At 46.4% G+C, this 13,299-nt stretch overlaps 1 protein-coding gene across 2 annotated transcripts in view; it reads right to left on the bottom strand.

Annotated features, from left to right (window-relative positions):
* Nucleotides 1-13,299, bottom strand: part of Twz (BTB/POZ domain-containing protein twz) — a 62,632-nt gene that overhangs the window by 23,384 nt on the left and 25,949 nt on the right. For both annotated transcript variants that reach the window (XM_076313584.1, XM_076313585.1), the window contains exons 2-3: nt 1,245-1,328; nt 136-339 (exon numbers count right to left, since the gene is read on the bottom strand). In XM_076313584.1, the coding sequence (XP_076169699.1) occupies nt 136-339; nt 1,245-1,273 (233 nt within the window). In that variant the 5' untranslated portion in view covers nt 1,274-1,328. The remainder of the gene's footprint in view (nt 1-135; nt 340-1,244; nt 1,329-13,299) is intronic.

Here is a 13,299-nt window from a genome sequence, read left to right as displayed (position 1 = left end):
TTCCACGAGTCGCGAAATCGCGCGCCAGCGTCTCTCGCGTGTTATTAAGCGGTCGGCGCCGGGTTTTCGCGTGTTATAAATATTCAGGTGAAACTCGTAGGAGCGTGCGTGCTCCGCGCGCGTGTGTATGCTTACTTCGTCAATGTTTCGAGCGAGGATGTGTATATTGTGCCGCCTACGTCGATGTGGACCGGTGCTGTGTACCTGGAAGCGGCTGCCACGCAGGGTATCCCGGTCATCTTCTGGTTGTAGGCCGGTGTAGCCGGCGTCGGTGGCGTCGGCGACGAGGAATTCGACATTGTGGGCGACGTGGCCGGCGAACTGCTTGGCGACAGCAATCTGACAGAGATACCTCCGACTTTAGCCACTTTACCACCGTTTTTACCTTTTTCTTTTTTTTTTTTCGCGAGACATCCAGGTCTCGAGCCACGAGTTTTTGATGGTAAAACGACGAGATCGCACAGGTAAGAGGATCTCGAAAAGTTCGACACGTTCACTGCCCACTACGAGTTTGCCAGTTGGCTACCTGCTGACTCATTACGAGTTATCTCGCACTTGGTTGTCCCTATGAGTTCTCTCGTAACATGTGCAACAGGAGAGAGTACATTCGGTGACTTTGTAGAAGGTTTGTACGATGACGGGGTTGAAAAGTGGAAACTGAACGTTTTGTTGCGATTTTCTGATATGGAAATAAACAGACGCGCGAAAGTAAGGGATACAAGATTGTACTTGTACGGAATAATTTGAATATTTTGGCACGACGTAGAATACTGATGATTGTATAACACGGTGTAACATTTTCGACAGGATTTATTGTATCCGTGGTGGCAGTGAACGTGTTGAAAGTTTATATTCCCGAAAGTTTATTACGAATCGAAACCGTGGTCTTGGAACCGATTGTCAAGATTTCTCGATGTGTAGCGAACGTATCGACTTCGAATGTTGATAGTACGTTTTCGGATATAGTTCGACGACTGAAAATTGAGAAGTTTTACTTTAAAAATGAAATTTTGCTATTTGTAGATCGGTTTAACAAAGATGAGAGTTCATTGTTTTTATCGAACGATTTATTCCGGACTCTTACATTCGGTCGAAGAAATTTGTAATTCGGCGGGAAGATCGTTATTGTGTATACCAATTTGTAACTTTGAACGAATCGAAACGAGCGTTCTTGCATCTCACGATATACATACGTACGAGTGGTTTACTCGTTTGGCGCATAACACGAACAGGAGTATATTTACCTCATTTTAATTTGAGCGCTAGGGAACATATTGCGTTGTGGCAGCTCCGCCTTCGCCTCCTTTCCGTCAGCCTCACATTTCCGTCTGTAATTAAAAGTCTACATTATGTCATGCGCGTACAATGTAACTCGAGAGAGAAATATCGGTTAGAAAAAGAAAAAGTCACGCGATCCAATTGCCAATTAAACCGAGAAAAACAGAATCGTAATAGATAAATTCGTCCGTAGATTTTTCAGTACGAAATGCAACGCAGACACTATCGTCTGGCTCTAGATCGAACAATTGGAGTATCGCTCGTAAAAAATTACGTAAACTCGTCGTAAATTTAAACAAACTCAAATTCTATGAAAACCACTTCATCCGAGATTTTTTCCGAAGAATTTACCTTTAGATAAATCAATAATCCACAGAAAATAAAATTAAGAAATAACAACAGAAAGTATACATTATCACGCCACGAAATTAAATCTCGTATGATTCGATCTCGCGCGTCTTGGAGGGGGAAAATGAAAAATTTCGGATAATTCGAAATCGGTCGCTTTCGGTTAAATCGATCCCACCATGGAACCGTAAAAGAGACTCGTTGCGATAAACACGAGACGTAAATCGTTTCCAACGAGATGTACATCGTGCAACTCGAGGTCGCGCACGCGGTACAGGAACGCGTGGCCGCGTTCGTTTCTTCTAACCCGAGCAGGGCTTGCAAAACGCCCGTTCCCCGGGCGCACGTGTTCTCCGATGTATTTTTCCTGCCCGATAACCCCGGTTGTCCACGGTTCGTGCCCGGACGCGTTGCAGCTGCCATTTAGAAGTCAAAACGGTGTTCGGTCGCCGCTGACATTAGCGCGGAACTTTCCCCTCTAACGAGGTCGCGTTCGCGCCGATTTCAATCGCCGAGAGCTTGATTTAATTTATCGACGCGCACGGTTCGGTCGTTGGGCGACGATAAGGCTGATTTAGCGGGACATTGTTTTCGGTCGAGCCGCCGACCCGGAACCGCTCGGATTTCGCGCGCCACCCCCCACTCCGACCGCCCGACCGCCCGCTCGGCCCCCCACCACCGCCACCACCGCCCGCCACAGCGACCGGTTAAACTGGAACATTAACTCGTAATTTTCATACGTATTAATAAGGCAATTAACGGCGGGACAATATTTAACGAGCGGCCGACCGGCCAACAGAGGGAAAACCGAACACTGGGCCGTTCAACGAACGAGAAAAGTGGAAAGTGCTGCCGGGTCGTTTCGGGTCGGCGGTTTAAACAGATCCCCGACTCATTTCCAGCCTGTGTACACACGAAATTCCCGCGCTTTGTTCCTTGGCCCCTCCCCCCCGCTGCCCGTCTCTACCGCGATAGACCCGAATTCTTCCGGTCGGGATGGCGCGGTGCTCGACCGAAGGCGAGTGGCGAATTAGGTAAGGGAAATTGATTTGTGTCGGTTGACACAGGATGGTTGTAAAGACACGAGGGTATCGAGGGGGAGGAGTTTGAAATTTCCGAGAATTCTCGTTGGACGATCGTTCGAGCTGTCTCTCGGGGTGGACGGTGCTTTGAGAATCGTGGTACGCGAGGATTCTTTGCGACCATTTTGATTCGTAGGGGATATTGAATGTATGGGGAGTATTCATTTTCGAGCGATAAAGTGATTCGTTTGTAGTATTGATTTGGAGGGAACTTTTTTTATTTGTTAGAGGTTATTGGAGTGTAGGTGTGAGATCGATTTTAGAACGGTGGAGCCCAATTCTGTAACCGACATAACCTTAAAATATAATAGGCACTATGGTCTCCGAGAAGGAACAGATTGGACGGTATATGCTTTCGTGTTTAAGTTGGGAAGTTTTCAATTGCGTGCTTAATTTAGTAAATAAATGTTGCGTTTATTTTGAAAAAAGTCGCGAATTAATTCGTACGGCTAATGAAATTCTCGAATCACGACGACGGGAGTTAGACGGAAATGTTTAAATTGTTCTCTCTTCTTTTTGAAATTTTCTATTCTCCATCGGCCATCATTTTCCTTAGAATAAACGGAACGAATGGAATCGCACGAAAAGATTACGCATTGCAGGGTCAACGATTCGTAATTCATCGAAAACGCGTTGCAACGGTAAATCAATTAACATTGCCCCTCTCCAGCTAACATTCGACCGCGTAAAATCGGTATCCGCGCGCGGAGCGTCGGGGTTGGCGGTTTCGGAGGGCATAAATCATTCTCCGACGCGGGAAACGTTGGTCTTCGGCGTATAAACATCGATAAATACGAGAGAGAACGCGCGGGGAAAGAGAGCCCGAGAGCGAGCGACAGACAGAACGATAGAGAGCGGTAGAGAACGACAGAGTGAACGACATAGAGTAACAGCGAGCGACCGAGAGAATGACACGGAGCAACAGGGAGGGACAGAGAGAGTGACAAGGGAACGACAGAGAGAAAATGACAGAGCAACAGAGAGCGACAGAGAGAGTAAAGGAGAGAACGACAAAGAAAACGACAGAGAGAGCGACAGAAAAAATGATACAAAGCAAGAAAAAGCGACAAATAAAACGACAGAGACAGCATCATAGAATACAACGGAGAGAGTGACAAGAGAACGACAGAGAGTAAGGGATACTGAGCAACAGAGAATGACAGAGAGAACGACACAGAACACAACAGAGAGAGTGACAAGAGAATGACAGAGAAAAAAGGATACAGAACAACAGAGAACGACAGAGAAGTGGCAAAGGAACGACAGAGAGAACGACAAGGGGAACGACAGAGATAATGACAGACAGTAATAGAGAGGGATCAAATAAAATGATAGAGAGAGCATCATAGACGCAACAGAGAGAGAGCGATAAGAGAACGACAGAGAGAAAATGGCACAGAACAACAGAGAACAACAGAGAACGACAGAGAGGTAATGACAAAGACAACGACAGAGAGAAAAGGACACAGAGCAACAGGGAACGACAGAGAGAAAAGGACACAGAGCAACAGACAACGACAGAGAGAAAAGGATACAGAGCAACAGAGAACGACAGAGAGAAAAGGACACAGAGCAACAGAGAACGACAGAAAGAACGACAAAGCGAAAAGGACACAGAGCAGCAGAGAACGACAGAAAGCGCGATAGAGAGAACAACAGCCAGCAGACAAAGAGAACGACAGAGGAACGGAGTAGTGGCAGAGAGAGAGAGACAGAGAGAGAGAGAAGAAGAGCGACAGAGGGGGGCGTGTGTATCGCGGGTGTATTAAAGTAACCGTGGGTCGAGGTACCATCAGCCACGAAATTCGAGACGGTCGAGGAAGGCGTCCTCCTCGTCGCGGCCGCGATATTTATTTTCAGCCTGCGAAGACCGGAGCGTACCTCTCGCGACGGAACATCGACGCGGCGGGGAGGAGATACGAAGGCGAGGAGCCAACGGAGGGGGGACTGGTTTTCTCTTTTCTCGTTCCTTACTCCCTTCGTCTTCTCGTCCTGGTCCGCGGTGCGCCAGCATGCGCCGTGGCGCATTGCCGCGGGGACGACGCGAAACGCGATGCAGCGTCTTTTCTTGGCCGCTCGGAGAGGTCGCCGAGCAACGCCGCCGTTGCCGCGCGTCTCTTGGATGCTCGATGGTCGCGACTCGGATCGTCCGCACGGGAAGAAGGAGTTCGGCGGATGGAGGAGAGCAACAACGGCCATGCTTGTCGCCCGGGGCCGATCGACGGCCTCACGTAGACGGTTATGAATGTGGAATAACAGTCGAATGCAGCCATGGTTGTTTATTTGGACGGTTGGCCCATATATTTCAACCCCCGTCGGTGACGTGGACTCTTTCCGCGGCGTCGCCCGCTCTTTCTCTCCGCACGGAGATAATTCTGCGCGTGGATTTCGATCGTTGACGCGTTCAATGACGCGGTAATTGGAAAAACTCGTACTAACAATTACGTGAGAACTTGGACTTTGGGAGCGCCCAGACTCGCGGAGAATGTTAGAAATTTTCTTCCTCTTCTTCTTTCGGCGAACAACCCTCGCACGATCTTTATTCGAGTTGTACCGCAAATGGTAGAATAAATTAATATTCCGAGTCTACGCCAATGTGTTTCACTAGTCGCTCGGGTATCTCGTTCTCTCGACGTTCGTCTTTCGCGACAATCGTCGTGATTGTATATATGCAATTCCCTTAACCAAAATCCGTGTAATTCTAGGTAGGAAGACCAATTCGATTCGTTGGTATTTCGAACAGTACCAACCTGTCGCGCTCGATGTCTTTTACGCGCACTTTCAGCAATCAACCCTTTCGTTCCGGCGTGCACACGAGTGATTCTGTTTCCCGTGTACGTGGAAATTCGTCACGAGTAATTTTGTACCGTCGAAACGATTATCGCGAAGCACAAAGCATCGAGAGTCGATTAAAATCGACGACTAGTTACGTCGATACCCTGGTGTCGGAATTTTTCGTTCTCGGTCGAGCCTAATTTCGAAAGCAGGTCTAGGACCGACGTTAGGATGAACATTTCGGCGCCGAGTTCACGAGGGCTTAAGGTACACGTAGAGAGTACAGCCGCGTACGAGAATTCCTAGTCCGTGTAATTAATCTCTCCACGCGCAAGTTCTATTTCTAATACACAAAGAAGAACCAATTTCCATATCACCACCTACCGTAACGATTACGTTAGCAATTGTGGTCACTAGTATTCGGAGTGCAAATTTCTCGATTTTCGTTCCACTTGAACGGTTAGAATCGTCCTCTGGAGATTTCGAACCTCCAGTTCGAAAACTGGAGGTTCTCGAACTCGTACTTCCACGGATTCGTGGAAGAGGCGTTTTATAAGATCTGGAACGCGGTTCGATCGCGTCCGACACAGAAATTCGCGTAGTCTTTCCTAACAGAATCGACGATGTACCGTTCTCGCGTGCACGGCCTTCTCCGTGTAATGGAACTCTAACGATCTATCTAATTGACCCACATCTTAATCTCCGTCTCGAGTCGCGACACAAAGAATCCCGGTACACGTCGCGATATTAGAGACTCGAGCCACGCTCGAGTACGGTGTTGCGCTCCGCTCGAACGTTTGATAAATAGTCGAATCGCGAGGATACCCGATCGAGGAAACGTCGCAGCGATTGCCGCGGTAATAACGATCATCGCGATTCGAATGCCTCCGGCGATCGATCGCCGCGTATGCAAGTGGACGTTAATAAAGATTCACCGTGAGCGAGTGTGCACACGTAATTAACCCGTATCACGATCGCGGTGGTAAATCGCGTTCGCGAAACGATCTAAAAGAGGTTAATTGTCTAAACACGGTACTCCAGATCTCGTTCGTTTTTAGCTCCCGACCTGGTTACAGCTTCGAAAGGAGGATCGGTTATCGTCGATCGACGTAGATACGAACCAATCGGTTCGACTACTTTTACAACGTCGGGATGCTCGACGCGTTATTGGTCGACTGATGATAAATTACGGAGAGGGAACAAGACCGAGCCGGAGAAAGTGCCGTAGCTGCGTCGACGTCTAGCGTCGCGGAAAAGAACGTCGTTGTCGTCGTCGTCGCGTATACGAACACTTAGATAAGACGCGCATTACGATAATGAACGCGTCGCCCGGGGGGTGTTTACCGAGCGACACCTTAATGCGCGCAGATCGCATCTTCGACGCTCTGTGTGCAGGTAAATAAGAAATCGGCGGGAAGGACTTGAGAAAAATAAGAGAGATCGAATACTTGGAATAGAAGGCAATTTTTAATTTTCAAATTTTTTTCGCTCGATATGTGTGTACGTAGATGCAATGGTCTTTTTGAGACAGATTCTTAAGGTGTTGCTTCGAACGAGGAACAATAACGAAAAATTGTTCTTTTGGAAAATATAATGTTCTATAATTTCAGCAAAACATAATGTTTCGTAAGATTTTAGATTAGTAATCTTCTCGAGGTAGATTTTTCTTATTTAACAGTTCCCGGTGCTCTTTGAAAATGTGTGAGACAACCACTATTGAGGTTTTAGCGAGTAGGCTATGCATTCGGTGTTTCAGGCTTGGGGGAATCCCAGATTCCATCTAGTTTCGAACTAAGCAGTCCGGGGAGTCTTTTGAAGATTTCTCCCAGGTTAAAAAGAAAAATGGGATGTATCTTTGTGCGATTTTGGCGCACAACTCCAATTTTGTTGCAAGTAGTCGAGGAACGTTACGCGTTGGACCATCGCAGCTTGAAGTGGACGTGGAAGTAGAATGACACTATAGTGAACAGCCACGTTCGGTATTGCTCGTTAGGCACGACTTACAACGAATCAGTCCTCATTTTATAGTTTTGTTAGCAAGTGAGGCCACTAGTGAGCGAGAGGGCATATGACCTCAGCAAGTCATAAATGGTCACTCGACTTTCAGCGTCTTCGACTGTACGGGGACACAGGAAAATAAATATAATTTTTTTCTAAAGCAAAGGTTGTTTAAACTGAAAAAATCTATAGAAAGTATATTCGTTCCCTTTCGTTCTAATCCTTAACTTTTCTCACTCACATGCATCTGGTCACGTTCACCAAAGACTCTTCGCAACTGGAAGCAATTGTTGGAGTTTTGGAGTCACTCATTGGAAATTAGACGAAGCGTGTCGGAGATTAGATGTTATTGCAATTTTGTCGAAGTGAGACCAAGTGGAATAAAAACCTTCTACGAAACCCTGTCACCCTTAATCCATCTTGGTGGATTACAGTAGCAAGGAGTAGGTATTATCTACCTCATTCAATAAATGTATATCCTAGAACTTTATTCGCCCTTATTTTATAACCATCAACACTACTTAAATAAAATTCTTACAAAATCATAATACAGGTATTATCGGGCAAGAGGTATTCTCCTGCTTCTTCCAGCTTTCGAAACCCCACTGTCCTTTAACCCTTTCCACTCGAGTAGGCGATCCCCGATTCGGAAAACCATCATGTTTTGGAATCGAAATTAAAATTCAATTACCACTTTCTCATAAAATGTAAACATACGTACACGAAACGTTGAAATGAAAATGTTCCGCTTCGAATCAATTACACGATTCGAAGTATTACATCGAGGTGCTAGTTTTTGCTGGCAGAAAAGCTTCGAGTGGAAAGGGTGAAACGTGTCCGCGACTATTGAATAGTAGATCCAGAGTATTAAATCTACAATACTCGATTCATTCGTTCCTTCGCGAGTTCAGATCTCATCCACGATAGATCCAAAAAAGAAGCGTCCGGTACCGTTCAAACGCACACATACACGGTACAATACTCGAGATCGATTCTCTCGAAAACGAAGGGTTACTCTGACCAAGAAATTTTATTCTTCGTTCTCGGTGTACTTTCTCGTCCAGAAATATCCCGTGCTCGTTCCAAACCTTGCGAGCTACTGTACGTACATCGTGCGGAAACTATTAAACACGAAACACACGATATTGTGGTCTCGCAAACGTCGAAGTACAATACGATGGAAAAATCAACGAGTCGGTGACGCAGTTCGTTCGCGCGAGACGCAGAATGCTCGAAGGCTGAACGTATTAAAAAACACAACCACGGAAGCATCGGTGTCGTTGGTCACGTGCACGGCACACGGTAGTCGTCGAGTCGAGTCGTGGACAATAATCGTTCGTGCACCGTAAACGGCGTTTACACGGCCAATACCGCGTCCCGAATCTTCGACGATGATTCGACCAACGTTCGAGGATACCTCGCGAGCCACGATGAAGATCTTTCGTCGAGGAATGCGTTGCACGAGTGGTGTCGCGGTACGATCGTAGGGATATTTTCACGGTGCATCGCGACACGTTTTCCCGTAAACCGCGTGGGTCTCGTGCTCGACAACAGGCGAAATTTGCATACGGCGTATGCCCGGGGCGGTCGTACGTCCACGCGAACTTACCGACAGACTTCTATCTCCGCGACGCTGTACACGCGCTGACGACACGCGCGTGTCCTCAGAACGTGTTAGACGCCTCCTCGTCGTCGGCCGCGGGCGACGCTCATCTTGGCGGCGCACGTGCATGCGGCTGGTCACTTGCAAACGCGCCCCGTCAACCCGCGCTGTGCACACAACTGTCGCGCGCGGGAACGCGACAAAGTGGCCAAGGCGATCGTACGCGCGACAAGAACGCGCAGCATCTTGCACCCTGTGTACTGTATTACGGTACACAATCGACCGAGGTGCGCGATCGACCCTTTGCACACTTGTGAGGAATTCCCCGATATGTAATTTCTACGAATGGCTTTTTGGCGGCTATATTGGTCGAGTATAGGGAATAAGGGAGTGGGGAGCGTTTCATCCCGAAGCCTGCTAGTGGATTCGTCAGTAAATTTTTAAATATCTCTTTCACCGTAAAGTGAGTAGATATTTTGCAAATTACAAAATCGAGTTATCGAAAGCGCTATTAGGTTATCAGGAGCGTCGATTACAAGAAAATTTCCCGAGTCTCTATTCGCGACATTTTTGTCCCGATAATTGAACGAGTACGTTGATTTTTAATCACTAGAAATAATCGTTCGTTCTATCGGTACGATCGACGTTCCATTGTATCGCTGTTCGACGATTATGATTCACCTTCGATCGCGATGTTTCGCCTCGGGAGGAACGGTCGTAGGTAGCGATAAAATTCGAGCAATGTTTTTCCACGATCGTGGTTAATTAAAATTCGTGGTTCGACGAAAGCTTGATCGTAGAATCGTCCCCGCGTAACGTCTCTCGAATAATGTTTCGGGAATAACGCGTCTATCGGCTCCGACGTAAATCGATAAAAAGGTACCGCGCGCGAATTGATGAAAGGTTGAAAAATATAATTTGGCTCGGCTAACGGGCTTCCCACCCATGATTTCATTACGACCGCAAGCTCTGCCGGTACTCTCTGAATAATATTTGTAATGGAACGATATTTTCGAGCGTGTACGCGGTTCCCGAGCCGCAACGTTATCAGGGAAATTATTCGGTGCGTATAAACGGTAGATTCGTGGGTGATATTGAATTAAAGCGGGACGATGCTTTTCGTTTTAAACGTGTTGCGATATTTGCAAGCGCTCGTCCAGCTCGTGTATCCTAATTGCGAGCACAGTTTTGGATTATGCTGTGCGCGATGATTTAATCGATGGATAGAAAATTGATCTACCTCGCGACATACAGACTGGGTATATTTATATTTTATATGTATTATCTCGACGTGCAATGTTCTTGGATCATTAACTCGCGTTTCGGTGGAATATTGTATCAATCTCGAGAATACAGAGAATACAGGATGTCGAGTTAAAGATTTTTGCTTCGCGATGGATATAAAACGTAATACGCGCGACGTACGAAGTGTAAGGGGGCAAACGAGGAATGTCACGGAACAGCTCTCTCGAGACACATTACGTTTTGATATTTTAGAGTCGCGAGAATATTATACTTCGATACTTTTGAGTCGCGAGGAAACGATGCTTTCATATTTCGGAGCAACTTTTCTTTCAAGATCGCTCAATTTTCGAAACAGTGAGCCAAGTTCACTTTTCTTTCTCCTTAAACAGCGATCGGTACATATTGTATATTCCCCGTTTCGATCGGTGAGCTAGATGTTTAATTCTTAATTCCATTTCGTGGAAACATTTTAAACGTTAACAATTGCAAACGTTAAAATGCAGCGTGAATCGAAAAATCTCCCAAATCGAACGTCTATCGATTCTTTTCGTCGCCTTCCGTGTATAATTTTTCAATTTCTCTCGAAAGAAAGAATTTACGCTCGAGAAATGTTCCATGGTAACTCGACGAAACCATATTCACGCGTACCAAGTTCCTAATCGACTCTTCCAAGAAAAGAAAAAAAAAGAAAAGAAAAAAAAGCAGATCTAAAATCTCGCTCGTTTCTCACACCTCGCCAGAGAGCTCTCGGTAAACACTCGTTGAACGATCCGCCGACGGTTATGATTTATACGGATTAATTATATCGAGACACAATTCTCGTCTGAAATCCACGGTAAATGGAACGGCGTTACCCACGGATCTCGACTTTCTAATATCAAGCGACCATCGACGAAATTAGAGCCGTGTTCGTGGATCGCTTTCAAACTCTCGCCCGGTTTCGCGCGGTTCTCTGTCTCGCTGGTTGAACGTTGAAACATTCACGCGGTAATATTCGTAGGTACAAAGGTGTAACCGGTGGGGCGAACCGTGGTGGCCTTCCAACGGTGGCCCTCCGTTGTACCTTAGCCCTCCAGGAGCGAGGAGGTGCAACCCTTTCCGTGGACTTGGCCAAAGAGCTTCAGGGTCAACGTCACGCGCACACGCGGAGCGTACACGGGCTGGTGAATTCAGGAAACACCGTGTGGCTCGCGTAGGTAGCCAGGTACGTTGGCCTTCCTCTCGTTGCCGCGGAATTGTACAAGAAACCGAGCCTCCGTGAACGCGAGTGGAGGACACGCGGTGGCCCGCGGGCCCCTTGGAATGCAAATTCGAAAACGCCTCATTTTCCTCCTTGGATAGCATTATTTGAACGCCAGGGGGTCGCGTTAATGCCAGAAGTCGAGGGGGGCGGCGCACGCCGCCCCCGGTGCTACCGCGGCTGGAGATTCTTCTCGGTTTTGTTTCCGTTCGTTGCTTTTTATTTTCCGTAGAGAGGAGGCACGATAATCGAGAGGTCGTGCTCGTCGAGGAACACGAACGCGCGGGGAACGCTTATCCGGTGTATACTTTCGTCTCTCGGTCCCCACGGTTAATTCGAGTCCGCGCGGGCCGCAATTAAGTCGCGGTTCCGTGCGTTTTTACATTGGACACGCGTTTCGCGGAAGATGGCCTGCTGAAAAAGAAAAGGGTACCGGGGACTTCAGAGGTTGGTGGAAAGAGAAGGTATCGGGGACTTCACAGGGTGGTGAAGAGAAAAGGTATCGGGGAATTCACGGGGTGAAGGAAAGGGTACTGGAGACTTCACGGGGTGAGAGAAAGAGTACTGGAGACTTCACGGGGTGAAAGAAAGAGTACTGGAGACTTCATGGGGTGAAGGAAAGGGTACTGGAGACTTCACGAAATGGTGAAATAAATATGGGTACTGGAGACTTCGTAGATGGAAAGAATGGTGGAAAGAAAGATTACGAGGAATAGAAAATTATTCGATCGATATAGATCTTGTGGTTCGTATTTATATTCAATGTATATGTAAGTATATTTATAGCACTCATCGAGAGGAATAAAAATTATTCAATCGACGTAGATCTTGTGGTTCATATTTATATTCAATGTATGTGTGTGTATAGCACTCGTTAAGAGGAATAAAAATTATCCGATCGACACAGGTTTTGTGATTGTTATTCACGTTCGATGTAAATGTAGGTATACGTATTACGAATAGACACATAAGTATATGTATTATGAAGAAACTCGCGATATCGAATGTCAGTAAGTAACAAAAGTTAATTTTACGCCAAAAGGATCAATCCTACGTCGAGTACACGTGTTTCGTTCCTCTCGATACTATAAGTCTTTGAAGTCTTTGACTCTTTCTTTTTACGACCCTTTTTCACCATCCCCCAGTATCGACCACTTTAAGTTTCTTTGTCGCAATATGAGCTATAGTCGGTAAAATGCAACTAAAAGAAGAACGATTTGAAGCATAAACGATCCTCGACGAAAGGAGGGAAATTTATTATTCAGAAGTGTAACAGCAAGAATTCGTAACTCTCAGATATGTAAATGTAACTTTTCGTTAAATCGTTGACTTTTGGAATAGTGAAATTTTCCCCGCGTTACGAGGTCTTCGTACCTTGCTTTCGAAATAGTTACACGCGCAGCAATTCAGTGCAAATTGAATTCGAAAGTTTGAACTTCCTCTCTATTACTCGCTCTTCTTTTTTCTTTAAACAGCGTTAATATTTCGTTTCGGTAGAGATCGAATGTTCTTCGTTTTTACGCGATGCATCGAATCTCGTCGAAAATCTCGTGTAAACGTTACGATTTTATTACTGCGATTCGACGGTTCTGTGGTTTCGTTCGTCGTTTACAAAATGTGTTATACATTCCCAAAAACAGTTTACTTCGATCCATCGACAATCTTCCGACATCTCTGTCCAATTATCGCGAACAAAAAGTATCGTACATTTTCAAAATCCGCCATTCCGT

This window comes from Ptiloglossa arizonensis, chromosome 6 (genome assembly GCF_051014685.1).
Source record: "Ptiloglossa arizonensis isolate GNS036 chromosome 6, iyPtiAriz1_principal, whole genome shotgun sequence".
Classification (NCBI taxonomy): domain Eukaryota; kingdom Metazoa; phylum Arthropoda; class Insecta; order Hymenoptera; family Colletidae; genus Ptiloglossa; species Ptiloglossa arizonensis.
Note: the sequence above shows the minus strand (reverse complement) of the source record. Positions and strands in the feature narration are given on the sequence as shown.